This window comes from Psammomys obesus, unplaced genomic scaffold, assembly GCF_907164565.1.
Source record: "Psammomys obesus unplaced genomic scaffold, mPsaObe1.curated_primary_1811, whole genome shotgun sequence".
In the NCBI taxonomy this organism is placed as follows: domain Eukaryota; kingdom Metazoa; phylum Chordata; class Mammalia; order Rodentia; family Muridae; genus Psammomys; species Psammomys obesus.
The window spans coordinates 12,085,156-12,102,654 of NW_026596240.1; the positions used below are offsets into that span (position 1 = coordinate 12,085,156).

Below are 17,499 nucleotides of genomic sequence, written 5' to 3' on the forward strand. Positions count from 1 at the left end.
GACAAGAGATGGAGTGGGTCACATCCAGCTAAGGTCAGAAAACTCATTGTTATGAATTTGGGACTAACCTGGGCTATATAGTGAGTTCCAGCCCAGCCTAGACTACAGTATGAGACTCTGATGCCCTCCTTCTCCCAACCCCACCCCCCACCCCCGGCCACACACAAAGTAATAAAGAAATGTTAAGGGTGGAAGCTCTGGGTTCCCTACAGAGACTAATTACTACATTGTGAAGAATTTGGGGTTCCCCAGGTCAGTAAGAAGAACAGCCCCTCAACAGCCCAGGGTCTGAATGAGGGGCAAAACAGCCTGCTACAGCTCTAGGAGACCCCCATCTAATGAACCCAAAGCATGAGAGCATGGCTGCCCCCTCTGGTCCCTAACGGGAGCTCCATGAACCCAGGGCGGCCACACCGCCCACGGGGCTGACTTGAGCGCAGTTCACCTGCAGGTTTCCCTGGAGGGAAGCCCCAGTAGCTGGGGCAGATGATGAGATGCACACTCCAGTTCCCAGAGGTGCCCGCTTAATATCTGCCCTGGGCATCCTCTGCCCTGGGCAAGGAAATGATTGGAAGTCAACTTACTGCAAGGCGGGTACAGGGTTCTCCAAAGGAGAGTATGTTTCAACCTGGGGTGCACCAGCAGACACCCAAGACCTCTGAGTAGGGGTGTCACTTCCTCCCCGGGAACCAGAAAGAAAGAAAGTTAGAGAAAATTTTCTAATTGTCCCAAACCACCAGTGCTTGTTCTGAAGTTAACCCGGATTCAATCCCACAAGCCGACTCCATCTTGCAACCTCTTCCAAGAACCACTGCCTGTCCCTGGGTTCGTGTCACCAGCCCTTAATCCCACAAGCTCAATGTCTACCTTGTATGGAAGGCTGACTGGAAACTCGCACAGGGCCAATAGGAGATCCTCCCCAAGGAGAGCACAAATCTTCGCCAGTGGCTTCCTGGAAAAAGGCAACTGTCCATAACATTCTAGTTGGCACTGTCTTGTGAGTCGGCCCTTCAGTGAGGGGTAGGGGCTTCTGCTGAAAGCTGTGGTCTCAGGACCTAACCTCAAATTCCCATGTGACACTGTTGAAAGCTGGGGGCTAGTAGGACATGGTGGCTCATGCTGGCAATCCCAGCAATTGAGAGGTGGAGGCAGAAAGATCATGCTTAGCTTGGGAAAGGAGAAGGAAGGAAGGAAGGAAGGAAGGAGGGAGGGAGGGAGGGAGGGAGGGAGGGAGGGAGAAAGAAAGGGGAGTGAAGACAGGAGGGAGGGAGAGAAGGAGGGAGGAATGGTGGGTAGGTTTGGTGGTATACACCTTTAACCCCTAGCACCTGGGGACAGAGATAACTGGATCTGAGTTGCAGACTAACTAGTCTGGTCTACATAGCAGTTTTACGCAAACCAGTTATGCAGTGAGACCCCGTCTCAAAAAAAAAAAAAAAATTTGGAGGAAGAGGAGGGGGGTGTGGGATGAAGCTTAGTTGGTAGAGTGCTTGCCTATCAGGCATGATCCCATGAGTTTTTACTCCATCACCATATAAAACAGATGGTATCACATGGGTTGAGGCAGGAGGATCAGCACTTCAAGGTCATCCTCTACTGTGTATAGAGTTGGAGGTCGGCGTTAGCTAAGCCTCAAAAAGAAAAAAGCAAATAAAATTAAATAACAGAATGAGACAGCCCCTCATACACAAAAACTTTTTAGCCCAAAGTGCCTGAAGCAAAGTTGGGAAAATTGCATAACACAGCATCAACTCTACCCCAAGCAAACCTCCTTCTGGGACCTACACAGCCAATAAAAATGGTGCCGTGCCCCATCCTCACGCTTTGAAATGGCAGGGACGGACTACACAACGCCAGAAAACAGAACAAACTTGCTGACTTCAAAACTCCAGGATAGAGGGCCAGAGAGATGGCTCAGAGGCCTAAGAGCACTGACTGCTCTTCTAGAAACCCAGGTTCAATTTCCTGCACCCACAGCTCGCAAATGTCTGCAAGTCCTGCATCCAATATCCCCACAAACTTCATGCAAACCAAATACCAACGCATGTAAAAATAAGAATAAGTAAGAAGAAAACTCCAGGGTAAAGGGATCCTCTTACCAAGAGTTGGTCTTTCAAATCATAAGTAGCTGGGTGCTTGGGGGGTTGTGTTTCATCTTGGGTATCAGCTCTTACTCTAGATACCGCCTTTTTTTTTTTTTTTTTAATTTTGTGGTCTGTGTTGCTCTGATTCTTCCTGGAAACCAACTGAATGATGCAAAGTCCTCTAGATGCAAGAAAAGCTCAGCTCTGAAAATCATGTTAACTGTTGATTCCAGCCCTTGGGATGTAAGGTGATCCCCTCCTCTGCCCATGACTGAATGGCTAGCCTGGGCTACATGAGACCCTTGCTTCTGTGGGGGATGGAGGTAATCTTTCTACTTCCAAGATAGTCCAAGTCCACCCTTCCTCCTACAAGGGACCTAAGTAAACTGAGCCTACTACAGAACTGGAGTTAAATGTCAATTCTGTGTGTAGTCAGAGAGCCTGGCCAATGGCTAACAAAGGGGGACATATTTCATGTCTAAAGTTAACTAATCATTCCCACCCCCTAAGACACAACCTTCTGTTTCTCCATAGACAGGACACAAGGCCTTGGTGCAGGAAACAGGAACCACACCTCTGTCTTCTCCCCCAACCAGCAGCCTCAGGTGATGGAATTGCTCACGGAGAGCCACCCTTCCTCTAAGGCTCCACACACCCCAACACCCCTCACTCTGTTCTCCCGCCAGTGCCCCTCCTCGATCCACACACTCTAAGCACTCCATCCCAAATCAGAAACTGTGGTGACCAACTGGGATATAGCCAGGATTCTCCCTGCCTGAGGAAGGATTCCAACTGAAACCCACCAGCTCTACTGAACCAATGTCACAAAAGCTCAAGTGGAGTGATGTAGGCACACAGAACCAGGGCGGGAAGATGGAGGAGCATGAAGGAGGAGGCACGCAGATGGGAAAGGTACACAGAGACTTTGTGTCCAGGGCCATGAAGAGCACAGACATGTGAATGGGCCTGAGAAGAGGGCTGCTGGCTTACATCTTTGGGAAACGGAAAGTTGCACGAAAAACGAAACTGGAATGAGGGGTAGCATGGCTCCTGAAATACAAGACTAGAATTTGGGAAACTCTCCAGTGTCTGGAAGGATCCCACAGACCAAGTGACAGGGTTCTAACTGTCAGAAAGATGACAAAAACGAATCCAAGGCTCCTAGGGAAGATCCAGTGGCACAGAGCCTGCTCAACCCAGGCTGGAAGCCATGCACCTGTCTACACCACTGCCTGGACGTGGTCCCAGCACCCAGTGGGCACTGCGGTCTAATGTCCCCCAGAGGCAGGCAAGTGTGCTCAAGAACAATTTGTTCTTACCAAAAAAATCTCCGACAACTTAATCTTGACCCTAGTTCCCTGCCAATATAATAAAGGGATGCTCAAAGTAATCACGCTTATCTCTGGAAGTTATCTGAATATGCATGAGCTAACCTAGGTCAGGAACTTGGAGCAGGAGCTCCCGTTCACAGTGGACGCTCTGCATTGAATTCCACAACTCAGTCAGCAACAGTGAACGGGAGCTTTGCACGGGTCCACTAGGACAGAAGTGGGGGGGCTAATTGTGGCCAGTTACTCCAACTAACTTCCAAGCCCTGAGACTAGAATAAAATAATCTCAGGGAGGCTCAAGAAAAGTCGAAATCAAGCCAGGCATGGTGACTCACAGCTTTAATCCAGAGGCAGATGCATCTGAGTTCAAAATTAACCTGGTGTACAGTTGAATGTCAGGCCTGCCAAGGACAGTAAGACCCTACCCCTACACTCACCCCCCCCCAAAAAAAAACAAAGTGCAAAGTCTGGAGTAGTGGGCAGGCCTTCTCCTCCCCTCTCCCCCCCACCACAAATAGGGTTTCTCTGTGTAGCCCTGGCTGTCCTGGACAAGCTTTGTAGACCAGGTTGGCCTCTAACTCAGAGACCCACCTGCCTCTGCCTCTGGAGTGCTTGGATTAAAAGTGTGCACCACCTCTGTGCAGGCCTTTAATCCCAGCTGTTTGGGAGGTGAGGAAGAGTCTAAGCAGATCTCTGTGAGTTCAAGGCCAGTCTGGTCTACATAGTGAGTTTCTGAACAAACTGCCAGGGCTCTGTAGAGACCCTGTCACAAACCAAAAAAACCACAGAAGTCTAAATCGAGGGTTCCTAAACCAGAGTTTCATCTTTCCTTATTCTTTCTCAACTCAGAGATGCTCCCAGTATACTGTGTCGCTTCTCAAAGTTCAGAGGGATCAAACAGCCTCACACACCCAAGCCAGGTCAGGGCGGCCAAACCGGGAGGCCAAATCCCCCGTGGGACAGATACCTGGTTTAAGTTACAGGCCCGACTCAACTCTGCCCCTACTGGTAAACTAAGAGGAAATACATCCAAGTGGGGAGGGGGTAAAGAAAAGCGTAAAGGAACAAACGTTCGCCTTGTGCCTGTCAGTCATCATAAAGCTGGAGAGGCAGTCACCTGCATCTTATAGGAAGAAAAAGGCCTCCAGAGCTCAGGGTCCCGTCATGAATAAACCATAGGCAGGAGTTCGCACTCACTTCCAGATACCCTGGTTAATTTTCTCTCCACTCCCCGGGGCAGATGACTCCACTGTCGGTCCTTAAGTGTGTCCTTTGCACTCCCACAGTTCCACCAACGAAGAGAAACTTCGTAAAGAGAAACCCTATGTCCAAGAGAAAAACTCACTCTCCCTAGGATTAAGGAGCCTCCCTCTACTTTGTTCAGGAATTGCCAAGAGATAGTCAAATCCTCACTTGGAGAAGCTCAGCGGAGTCAGCAAAATCATGCCAGCTCAAAGGCAAGTTTCTAAACAAACCAAATTAAAGTGCAGGACAACATCCCGAGGTATTAAAGATCCAACAGAGAAGCTAAACACTTACCAGGTGCCTCTCCAGTCTAAGGTTCTATGCCAGGGCCCTGGAAACATTAAAAGCAATCTATCATCCTCTCCCACGCGCTCAGGACCATGAGAACTGGGGGGCGGGGGACCGTCCTAGGAAGCGGTCAAGGCACTTTCCCCTAAAATCTGTTCCCAAGAGACATGGTAATTTCAAATGTGTGACTGAGCAACGGCTTACAGCTAGCTCTAACACAACCCTCCGGACAGGATATTCCGCCCCCCACCCCACCCCACTAGACCATTCCCTCCCTCAAATTCTGGACTAGGGCCCAGGACAGGAACCAATCTCGTAATCCTGGGCATTTTAGAAACTCAATTCTCCTGGGAGTCTGAGCGCTCCGAGCCTGGCTCCGGGCCACCCCCACCTCCCTACCCCGAGGCGGAGAGTGTGAGGCTCCGGTCGAGCCTGAAGCTCTTTCTTATGTAAATGACCCGCCGAGCGACCGAGAGCTCGGGTTTGCGGGGACTGCAGACCAGGGAGGTGGGTGCAGGAGGGTCTGAGCGATTAAAGGCTCGTTTTCTGGTGCCAAGAAAACAAAAGAGCCCTGGGAATCGCGGGTGGAAGGTGAGTCCGGCCCGCGAAACTTTTCGCGGAGGAAGGCCAGAACGCACTATCCCGAATCTGCCCCAACTCAGAGGCCCGACGCAAGGACGGGAGGCGGGGCGGCCTCCAGGAGGATGTGCGGAGAGGGGCGCCCCTCCGGGCCTCAGTTCCGGGCAGTGCAGTTCCGGGGAGGGGGCGCGCAGCCCAGCCTTCCCGCGCGCCTTCCCGCTCCTTCCTGGGGGGCGTTCCCCACCCACCTCCTGGGGCGCCACGAGGAACCCGGGGCCTCCCCGGCGCGTTCCCGAGAGCGGAGGGCCGGGCCCCGCCGCCGCCCGCCGCCACCGCGCCTCCTCCCCACGTGCTCTGCCGGAACTCGGGCTGCCGGAGGGGCTCCTCCCACGTGGGCGCAGCGGCCCGGGACTACGTGCCGGGCGGCCCGCCCCTCGAGACAGCCAGGGGGCTGAATGGGAGGGCGCGCGCAGGTCCGGGCGGTGGGGTTGTGGCGGCGCCCGCGCCACGAGGGTGCCCAGCGGACGTGGCTCCCGCGCTCAGCACCTTCCCAGCTCCCCAGGCTGGTTCCGCGTCCCCAGCCCCGTAGGAGGAGGAAGCGGGTCCCCGGCGTGCGCCGGGCTGCCGGAGAGCACGCGACTCGGCCCGGAGCGAGCCCGCCGCCCCCGCCCGGGCCGACCTACCTTCTGCACTTGGTTTTGGTTGAGCTCCGTGAATAAGCAGGCGATCATGTGTGAGGCGATCATCCTGCTGCGGCGAGTCGGGGCCAAGTAGCAAAACCGAGGTTCGAGAACTACCGGGGGAGCGGGCAGAGCCGGACGGCCGCTTTGAACCCAGGCCCGGGTGTCCGGCTGAGATCAAGAACTCCAGGAGCCACACAAAGAAGGTTAACCACGATGGCTCGCCGGCTGGGGCCTCGAGCCTCCTGAGCAGGGTTCTTCTTTTCCTTTGTGGTCTGCTTTTCAAGCCACGACTGCTGGAAGACGCCTAGGTCTCACTGCGGCCACCGCTCCGGTTGCTCGGCGTGCCGTCGCTAACTTCAGCCACAGGGTCACTGAGGCTCAACTTCGGAAGAGTGGCAGTGCAGCCCCACTCGAGCGATCGCGCCTTTCAGAGGCACCGGCGTGCTGCTGCTGCCCTCGGGTCTCCTTGGCCGCGCACGCTCGCGTAGCCCGAGCTGTCCTGGGACTCCGGCACTGGAGTTTGGTGCAACAATGTGGCTTATTGAGGGGCTGCCGGCTCTTTGGGCCGCCCCGACAGTGACGTGCACGCGCTCATTGGCTCAGGGGAGAGGGTGTGTGCGCCCTCCGCCTGCCCGCCCGCGGCCCACAGCCAATCACCGTCCAGAGCCCGCGGGCGCGGCCGCTTCGACACCCAAGCAGGCGGCGGGAGAGGCGCGCCCGCGGCTAGGGGCGGAGCCAGGCTCCGGAGATGGGACGTGTGTTCCGTGGCAAGAGCCTGGGACTCCAGGGCGCATGAGCCGCCGCCGCGTCAGGCTCAGCTTCGGGTGGGGGGCGCGTGATCACGGCCCCAAAAGATGTTGGGCGACTGGAAAGACAGGTGACAGCGGCAGCACACGCCCTGGGCGGACAAGGACCTAGTCTGGTCTCCGGGAATCATGTGAGGGGCTGCCACCACTCTGTCACAAGTCTGAACCATCTTAATTGCGGCCCAAGGAGTCAGCGGATCCCTGCACTCCTGAAGCGACTGTCAAACCGAGAGCATATGGATTTTACTAACCCCCTTTTGCAGATTAGGGAACCCGGCGCTGTGCTGTTAATGAGATTTGCCCAAGGTGACGTCGCTAACAAGAGCACGCCTCACTTTGAAATGGAAATCTCTTCCCCATTATATTATCCAGCCTTTCTGGAAGCCAGGAAAGTAAAAGGCTGAGAAACTTTGTCGGTAGCTGAAACTGACAAGTGGGCGGGGAAAGCGAGTGTGTAAGGGCTGGATCCTAGCCTCAAGTTGTGTGGAATGGTTCACAGATGGTTTACAGAAGAGCACAAGCCTCAGTCTCAGCTCGTGCGTGACCCCAGACTCCAAGTTTACATATGTGAGCAGAAGCCAGCAATATTGAAATAGTGCCTCAGACGACGTGAGGTTGGTGCTAGTGGAGAATGGCAAGCCTGGAGCTGGAAAGTTTCTTGGAGGGAAGGAGAAGCCTACCAATTCCAGAAGGATAGGAATCTGAATTCCTACCAATTCAGATAAGGGTAACTTGACCACTCCCTCCCCGCTACGGCGGTGCAGGCCTTTAATCCCCGAACTTGGGAGGCAGAGGGACCTCTGAGTTCTAGGACAGCCAGAGCTATACAGAGGAACCCTGTCTCGAAAAACAAAAGCACTGCACCAACTGAGGAGGTACACCCAGCCCTTTCTCCTCTGCTGAGCTGTCTTCTGCTACACTCTTTGATGTGGTTCATTTCCTCTGCGTGATTCCTCCAGCACCTTTCCTGGCAGTTACACCATCAATAATACACAGGTAACTCACAAGCCTAATCCACAAGCACTGTCCTCCCAGTCCACACAAGCGTCGGTGTCTGCGGTGGTCCCGTATGTCTGCAGCACCTAGAGTGGAGGCTCTCTAGCACACCCCCAGTCCGCATGAGCGTCGGTGTCTGCGGTGATCCCTATGTCTGCAGTGCCTAGAGTGGAGGCTCTCTAGCACACATGCACCATAGGTGTTTATTGTATACGTTAGTAGATGATTTCCTGTGATGGCTATTATGTCACATAGAAGACACAAAAGAGAGACTCATTTTCTATATTAGCTGTCAAATCCTTTCCACTGGTCTGCCATTCACAGCTCACCAGGATCTTTTACCTAATTGCAACAACCTCATATCCCAGCTTCTCTCTAGACAAAGATAAACCGGAGGCATCTGGCCGACTCAGATGCTGAAGACAGAAGTATCCATCAGATGTGCTTTTGTAGGACAATAGCTGCCTTCCATGTGAATGGGAGGAAAGGATCAGGCCAGAGCAGAAGAGACAGGAACTCCCAGATAAGATAGAGGCCTGGCGAGACAAGGGTGAGGCAGGCAGTCGGACGGATTAAGGCTTTAGGTGTTCAGAAGTCTGAGGCAGTGATGGCATAGGTTAAAGATAGGTGGAGGGAGGGGTTGGGAGGGGCTGACAGAGGAGGCTACAGCTGGGATACAAAGTGAATAAATTGTAATAAATTAAAAAAATAAATATTTAAAAGAAAAAGTCATATAAAAAAAGATAGGCAGCAAAGACAAAAAAAAAAAAATTGCTTCCTAGAGACACTTGGGGCCTGGCAAGATGGCTCAGTGAGTAAAAGCGCCCGTTGCCAAACCTTGTCCGCCTGAGCTTATCCCCAGGATCCATCTGGTAAAAAGAATTAACGCAGGAAAACTGCCCTCTGACCTTTACACACACGCCATGGTATGTATCCATACAAAATAAATAAATAAACTTAATTAAAAAAATTTAGCGACACTTAAAAGCCAATAGTTAGAGCTTAGCATATAAAGTTCCTTTTTCCCAAACAACTAAGATCAAAATCAGCAATCAGCCGGGTCAGGTCAACTATGATCACCTTTCTATGGACTAATTATATTTATTTATGTTGAGACCAGGGTCTTATGGAGCCCGTGATGACCTCTAAGTATGCAGCCAGGGCTGATCTTGAACTTTCCATCCTCCTGCCTCCACCTTCCCAGTGCTGAGGTTACAGGCATTGACTACCTCCTCTAGTGTATACAGTTATGAAAATCAGAGTCAAACCCAAGGACTCGTTCACTCTGGGCAAGAATTCTATCAACTCTCTCTCTCTCTCTCTCTCTCTCTCTCTCTCTCACACACACACACACACACACACAAACACACACACACACTTTAGCTATCTCTCCATTCCCTTTTCTGGTCCTATTTTATGAGGATTAAGTCATGGTCACAAGGTACTTTATGTGTTCTCTTACAAAGTTCCCAATATTCCTGGAGGCCCTGGAAGAAGTACTGTGAAATTGCCTAACTCCCTAACTCGTGTATATGACAAATCAAGGGACAGCTGCCCATACAAGATTGGGGGTTGTCGCTCTGACCTTTCTGACCTCAAGATTCTTACCTAGAGTACTATCTCTCCCTCTCTCACTATGAGCACACACAGGCACAGACGTTGAAGACAGGCAGAGCAGCCATACACTTTACACTCTACATTCCAAGAGATAAATCAATCAGCAAATGTTTATTAAGCCCTTTACAGGGTTCAGGACAGCCACACTCGCACAGAAACACAAAAGGAAGCAGGTGGCTTCTGCCCCAAAGGACTATGTTGCTGTGATTTCTTTTTTATCTATTTTATTGGGTTTTCTCACACCTCTGCCTTCCTTTACCTCATTCCCTTCCAGCACCTCAACACCAGGTAGGAGAAAAAGAAGGTTAGTGGGGACAGGAGCGTAGTTCTCTTGACTACTTCCTGCTGGTTAGGGCTGTCAGGTTCCTTGGGGAAGTCTAGTCTTCATTATCAGGATATCTCCAACTTCTTCTCCTCACACTGCAACAACAGCAGCCAGAGCATCAGGGGAAGCAACTGCCCTCTTCTTCCTCCGAGCCACTGGCCCTCGCTGGGCTCCGGTTTGTATAGTTCCTCAGAGTTCTCAGCATCAAACTATCTGCAGCTGGCGAAGCTTGCACCCCTCTCAGAGCCCACATGAGGCAAACAGTCTGCTGATGTGGACAGTCTGAATCCGTCTCATATCCCACACCTGGGATTGAAACAAAAACATGTTTACATAACATAACTGAGTTTTAAAGAAATCAAGACTCCCACTGCAGACTACTGTTTAGCTTAAGACATAAAATGAACACATAGAACAAATATTACAGACTAGAACAAAACAAACAAACAGATCGATAAAAGCCAACTGTGTCTGTGTCTTTAGATGCAGTAGGACCTGAGTGTCAACCACAGGGGCCCGGTGGCTATGGATGTCTGTATTCTGATTGCACACCCAGCTGTCACTCCCAGTTCTGCCTGACCCTCCATGGGACCTGAGCCTACGTACACCTTGGGAAACTCTCCTCAGAAAATCCGATTTTGCTAAAAGACCTCAATCTGCAAAATGTTCCTATTTAAAAATTCAGATTTATGCCAGGCGCGGCAGCACATGCCTTTGGTCTCCATAGCAAGTTCCAGGTTAGCCAGAGCTACATGGTAAGACCTGTGTGCTGCCTAGTTTTATATCAATTAGAAACAAGCTGGAGTCTTCTGAGAGAAAGGACCCTCAGTTGAGAAAATGCCTCCATAATATCAGGCTGTAGGCAGGCCGGTAGTTAGGGGTTGATGTGGGAAGGTGCGAGCCCACTGTGAGTGGTGCTACCTGTTTGGGTTGTTTCCTTTTCTTTTTTTGTTTTTTTTAAGACAGAGTTTTTTTGTGTAGACGTGGCTGTCCAGGAACCCTCTCTGTAGACCAGGCTGGCCTAAAACTCACAGAGATCCACCTGCCTCTGCTTCCCAAGTCCTGGGATTCAAGATGTGTGATGCTACCACCGCCCAGCTCAGTTGTGGGTTCTATAAGAAAGCGGGCTGAGCAGGCCATGAGGAGCAAGTCAGTAAGCAGCACCCCCCCATGGCTTCTGCAGCATTTCCCGCCTCCAGGTTTCTAGCCATTCCGGGCCCCTGCCTTGGCTTCATTCCTAAGCTGTGAGCTGAAGTAAACCCTCCCTCCTCACGTTGCTTCTTTCGGTCTTGGTGTTTATCACAGTAACAGAAGGCAAACCAGACAAGGGTTTAGGGTGGGTTTCTTGAGGTGGGGAGGCCACCCTAACTGTGGTGGGCGCCTCCATGGGCGGCGGCTTTGGACTGAATAGAAAGGGGAAAGGCAGCTGGGCGCCAGCGTTCATCTCTCTATTCCTGCCTGGATGCAACGCGACCAGCTGCCTCCAGACCCTGCCACCATGATATGCACCCTCAAATTGTGAGTGGAAATGAGCCCCCGCCTTCCTTAACTTGCTTTTCTCAGGTGTTTTGTCACAGCCGCGGGAAGAGTGACTAAGACATGGAGGCAGAGCCGGGAGCAATGTGGGTGACTGGTGGAAAGTGAGACCCGAGTTCTGCGGAAGCCTGAAGGCCCCACGTCAGATGCACAGCAGAAAGAGGCAAGTGGTGAAACTTACTAAAATACAGAATACAAGCCTGACAAGGAGTTGCTAATTGAGAGAGTGTGAAGAAGAGGGAGGGGAGGTGGGAGCTCCCAAGACAATGGTCCTCAGCTTTGGCTGCTCTGTGGAACAGGATGCCCTATGGGTCAGGGCCAGGGGGCCTCCATGGATGGCAGTGAGTGGACGCTCCTTAGAGAGAGGGGAACAACAGAAAAGCTTGAATCGAATCGGTCTGTTTTGTTTGTTATCATTGTCACTGGCAATTCTAAACTGTGGCATTGATGAAATACTCCCTTCTCAATTACAGCCAGGACCGCTCCCTTCTAGCCCTCGTAGGCTAACTTTGTCCAGATTACCTGGTGAGTTTTTAACAGTCCCAAAGCCCGCTTCATGTCAGATGTTCACAGCATCTCTTCTTCCGTTATAGTACTGAGCAGAAGCAAATGTTCCTAGGCGTAGAAACTGTTCTAGGAGCTCGGAGACTAGGACTGAGAAGATTGTTACTAGCCACAATATTGAAAGTGCAAGGTTGGGGCTAGAGAGATGGCTCAGAGGTTAAGAGCACTGGCTGTTCTTCCCAAGGTCTTGAGTTCAATTCCCAGCAACCACATAGTGACTCGAATACTGTATAAATAATAATCTTTTTTAAATGGAAGGTTGGAGCTAGATGGATGCCCAGCAGTTAAGAGCATTTGTTGCTCTTGCAGAGAACCTGGGTTCCGTTCCTAAGAACCATACTGTGGCTCACAGTTAAGTCCAGTTCTAGGATATCTGATGCCTCTTCTTATCTCTAAGTGATCTTGCTTGTATATGTACTTGGGAATACACTCAGGCATATACAAACACATGAAATAAATATTTTACAAAAGAAAATGCAAAATTAGAGGCAAATGTAATGGCCCCTACCTATCATCCTAGCTTTTAGAAGTCTGAAGCAAGAAGATGGTCATGAGCCAGGTGTGGTGGCACATGCCTGTATTTCCAGCAAAGGCAGGCAGGTCTCTGTGAGTTCAAGGCCAGTCTGGTCCAAAAAGGGAGTTCAAGGATAGCTAGGACTATTACACAGAAAAATCCTATTTCATAAAAACCAAAAAAGGAGGAGGTCATGTGTTCAAAGCCAGAATGAGATTCTGTCTCAAACAAACAAACAAACACAAGGAAGAACAGAAAGGAGGAAAGAGGGAGGGAGAGAAGGAGAGAATTCTTCCCATCGGCATCTCCCAGGTGCGGAGGTTACAAGAATGTGCCACCACACCTGGCTTGTCACTTTTGTACCTAGTGTAAGTAGATTTACTCACCAAAAACAGAAATTGAACTGGGAAAAGAACTTATTGCAATAAAGGCCCACAATCAAGTAGAAAGGATTTGAGTTGGGAGTAATGGCACTGTTTAAAATGATTTCGTCATTAAAAAGAAAAAAAAAAATGCTACTCCCCAAACATCCCACTTTACTTTCATGAGAATCTATGGGCCAGGACTTCCGAGGATCCCAAAGGCACACCAAAGGTGAAAGTCAGGATCCTATGAAACTCTGGGTGTTTGGGCCCCTGTGTCTGGCAGTTCAGGCAAATTTGCTCTTCTTAGCATCTACATATGACACCCAGACTGAGGGTGTCTGTCCCTCAGCTGGTAGAGTCCTTGCCTCGCAAGCATAAAACCCAGGGTTTGATCCCCAGCACTGCATAAACTAGGTATCAACAAACCTGTAATCTAAGCACTCAGAAGGTGAAGTTCAAGATCATTATCGAAGGTCATCTTTGGATACACAAAAAGTTCAAGCTAGCCTGAAATAAAGAAACCATGTGAAAAAAAATACTAAATAACAGGTAAATACAGGTAAATATTAAATAACAGGTAAAAATAAATCTGCCTCCTGCAGCTCATCAGTGCCAGTTTGACTCCTTTGACAGGTTGATCTTTGTATTTCTTAGTGGCCCAGAAACACAACTGGTCCTTCTTCCACAGGTGCTCCATTCCACCCTGACAGCAGGAGCTCAGGATTCATTGTAGGATGTTGCAAAAACCCTTACTAGCCTTACTAACCTCCTGTCACTTCAGTGATGGGAAATGTGCTGACTATAATTAAGACAGCACTTGTCCCAGCAGACATGAGTGCGGCCCTGTTCTTGGCAGCTCCGGCAAACCGCTGGTGTCTCTCTGGATGCCACACTCTCCCAGTGACTTTAGTCAGGGTGGTTTCAGATGCAAGTAACAAAACACCCTTTCTCCAACAATAAGGAGATTTGTTGCTTCCATTCAAAAGCTCTCCAGTGGCGGACCAGGCTCCAGGCCCGTGTGTCAGGGCTGGAGATTCTTGGAGGATCTCTTGGCTTTGAGTGGACCCCTGATTTGGCTTTATCTTAAAACCAGTGGTAAGATGGCTTTAGAATATCTGAGTTCTGCCACAAATGAGATTCAGAGGAAAAGAAAAAAAATACTGCTCATTTTAGATGTAGGGGTATACTTACATGCTTGATATGTATGTGTGCCTATGGAGGCCAGAGTTCAGCCTCCTTGGGTCTGTCTTTTCCTTCCTTCCTTCCCCCCCTCCTTCCTTCCTTCTTTCCTTCCTTCCTTCTTCCTCTCCCTTCCTCCCTCCCTCCCTCCCTCCCTTCCTTCCTTCCTTCCTTCCTTCCTTCCTTCCTTCCTTCCTTCCTTCCTTTCTTCCTTCCTTTATTTTTTAGACAGGGTCTCACTATGTAGGCTTGGCTATTCCAGAACAGCAGGCTGACCTGGAACTCACAGAGATCTACCAGCCTCTGCCTCCTGAGAGCTAAGGGCACATTCCACTATGCCCAGCAGGTGTTCTTTTTAAAATTTGTTTTGTTGTTTTGTTTTGACAGTGTCTCTCATTGTTTTTCACTGTCCAATCCCTGGAGCTGGAGTTAAGGATGGTTGTGAGCCACCATGTGGGCACCAGAAACCAGATTCAGGTCCTCTGGGAGAGTAGTAAGAGCTCTTATCCACTGAGCCATCTCTGTAGCCTCATGCTCTGTTCTTTTGAAGTAGGTGCCCAGATAAAGGCCAGACTCCCCTCAAAGTTGTATTTCTTTTATCTACCATGTGCAAGGGTTAGTATACAGGGCCCTGGGTCTTATTTTTCTCATATCAAAAGGAAAAGATATTTCCTGAAACCCCTCAGTATCTTCTTTCTTCTTAATCTCATGGGCCATGAGATTGCATACCAATTCTTAAACCAGTTCTCTAGAATGAGAAAGAGGATTACCACAATTACTTTACGTAGCTTACATAACCCGGGATAGAGTTGCCTCCCAGGAGACATTTGGCAGCATCTTGGGGCATTTGGGGGTTAGAGCTTGGGGTGTTATTGGCAGGGACACTGCTAAACATCCTGAAACACAGACACCAGGCCCCAGAGCAAGGAGCTATTCAGCTCATGCTCTAGTTTGTTTTTCTGTTGATGTGATAAAACATGCTGACCCAGAGCAACTTGGTGGGGTGCTGTTTCCTCCTACAGGCTACAATCCATCATCTAGGGAAGCCAAAGCAGGAACACCAGGCCGAGAACCTGGAGGCAGGAACCTGGAGGCAGGAACCTGGGAAAATGCTGCTACTGGCTTGCTTCCAGGCTTAGGTTCAAGCTCTTTCTTCTATAAGCAGGGCCCACCTACCACAGGATCGCACCACCTACAGCGAGCACGGTCCTTCCACATAATTACCAAACGAGAAAATGCCTCACCGCTGCATCCACAGGCCAATCTGCTGGAGGCAGTCCTTCAGCCGAGGTTCCCTCTTCCCAGCTATGTCAGGTTGACAGCCCAGATTAACCATCCAGCCTCGATAGTGTTGAATCTGAGGCCCTTCAGTTTAAAGTGAAGCAGAGCTCTCTTCTAGAGTTCAGTCATTAGATGGACGCCAAAGAGTATCAGGTTTTGGAAGGGGGAGGAATGTGATGGACAGTCACCGTACCCACACTGCCTCACCCATGACGGGGGCAAACATCAGCCTCCTGCAGAGTAGCCCAAGCTGGCTATGTAGTAATTGTTTATCTAGCTGAACATGACGAGCCGTGCTTTGAGACGTATAAGGCAGAAGGATTGCTATGAACTCAAAGTCCGTCTAGACTACAAAGTGAGATTCTACCTCAAACAGAGAGAAGACAAACCATAGATATAATCAAAATAGGCTGTGTGAACATGGTCTGGAAGCCTGTAAAGCTAATAGTCTTTACTGTTTTTCAGGACTAGCAAGCTGCCACTCAGAAGGTCTACAAGACCCTGGTTGGCGCATCTGAAAATCTTATTATCCCCTTGGGTTACTTCAGAGAGAAACTCATGACAACACACTGGTAGGTGCTGAGCCAGGTAGGAGAATGTGGACTTGGCTCCACCCCATTTGTAAGACTAGCTCGTATCTCAGGACACAGAGGAGTTCACACCAAGTCAAGATTAAACTATTGACTAAAAAGTTTAAAAGAACAATGCATCGCTGTTATTTGTTTTACTGAGGCAGATATTCATGTCTCATTTCTTTGGAAGGAAGGAAGGAAGGAAGGAAGGAAGGAAGGAAGGAAGGAAGGAAGGAAGGAAGGAAGGAAGGAAGGAAGGAAACATGATTTTAGAGGCAAAGGTCAAAGTTGATATGGCATTCTAGGAGTCCTGATGACCAAGCCTTTGAAAAGGACCTGGGGTTCAATTAGACCTACAGTGAAGGTGTGGTTGGCTGGTATCATTCGATGACATCACCGGGGCATCAGTTACTTGTGGACCAATGTAGCTCTATCTACAAGTTCTGCTTTTATTTTATTTTATTATTTTATTTTATTTTATTTTATTATTTTTGAGACAAGGTCTCATGTAGCCCAGGGTGACCTCAAACTTGCTATGTAGCTGAGGATGACCTTGAAATTCTGATCCTCCTACTTCTACTCTTCTGCCCAGGACCCCAGTTCTGGGATACTGGAATGCACCACCATGCCCAGTTTTCTGCAGGGCTATGCATGGAGCATAAGGCTTCATGCTTGTCAGGCAAGAAATCTACCAGCTGAGCTTCATCCCTGTACTAGTTAGTTTTTTTGTTACCTTAACACAAACTAATGTCATCTGGGAAAGGGAACCTCAGCTAAGAAAATGCCTTCACCAAATTGGCTGTAGGCAAGTCTATGGGGCAGATGGTACTGGGAAATATAAAAACTGTAGTCAAACTTGAGCCCAGAGGAGCAAACCAGTAGGATACATTCCTCCATGGTCTCTGCTTCTCTGCTTCAGTTCCTGACTCCAGATCCCTGCCTTGAGTTTCTGCCTTGAGTTCCTTTATAGAGTGTGAACTGAGAGTTGTAAAATGAAATAAACTCTTTCCTCCCCGAGTTGCTTTTGGTCGTGGTGTTTGTTACAGCAAAAGGAAGCAATTAGGACAATCCCCAACCCTTATTCTAAAACCCGCAGGTGGGTAACTCACCCTGTGGCTCGTAGCCCTATAGAGGATGATAATCATCAACTCAACTTACCAAAGCTATTCCGTTCTTTGCAGTTTATGGGAAGATAATATGCCATGTCCTGTGGAACTCTATTTAATAAGCTTGAAAGCCTGACCTCTCCAGATAGCCATTTGTTTGTGCTCTGTCCATTGGGACAGACTCCCTTTCCTCCAAGAGGGTCTCTTGTAATGGAAGTTTTGGTTTCTTTGTGAACTCAGTTATGTTATGGAGATATGTTTTAACCCCAAGAGTGGGATTTTAGCTGGGCTATAGTTTGTCCACAGCTGTTAATTGTCTCGTGTGGGGCTCTTTGACAGCTGGTAACAGCCTTCCACTTGCCAGCACCAAAAAGGGCATGGTCTAGGACTCGGAGGATACAAGTTTGAGAGCCTAGAAAGAGAAGTGGT

The 17,499-nt window shown here is 49.7% G+C and overlaps 1 protein-coding gene across 2 annotated transcripts in view; it reads right to left on the minus strand.

The window, feature by feature from the left end:
* Hk2 (hexokinase 2) overlaps window positions 1–6,712 on the minus strand; it is a 53,202-nt gene extending 46,490 nt beyond the window's left edge. Inside the window, exon 1 of one of the 2 annotated variants that reach the window (XM_055596466.1) lies at window positions 6,210–6,712. In XM_055596466.1, the coding sequence (XP_055452441.1) occupies window positions 6,210–6,272 (63 nt within the window). In that variant the 5' untranslated portion in view covers window positions 6,273–6,712. Of the gene's footprint in view, window positions 1–5,774; window positions 5,825–6,209 lie in introns of those variants that run through there. The other variant, XM_055596467.1, reaches the window with a different exon arrangement.
* Between the last annotated feature and the right edge of the window lie 10,787 nt (window positions 6,713–17,499).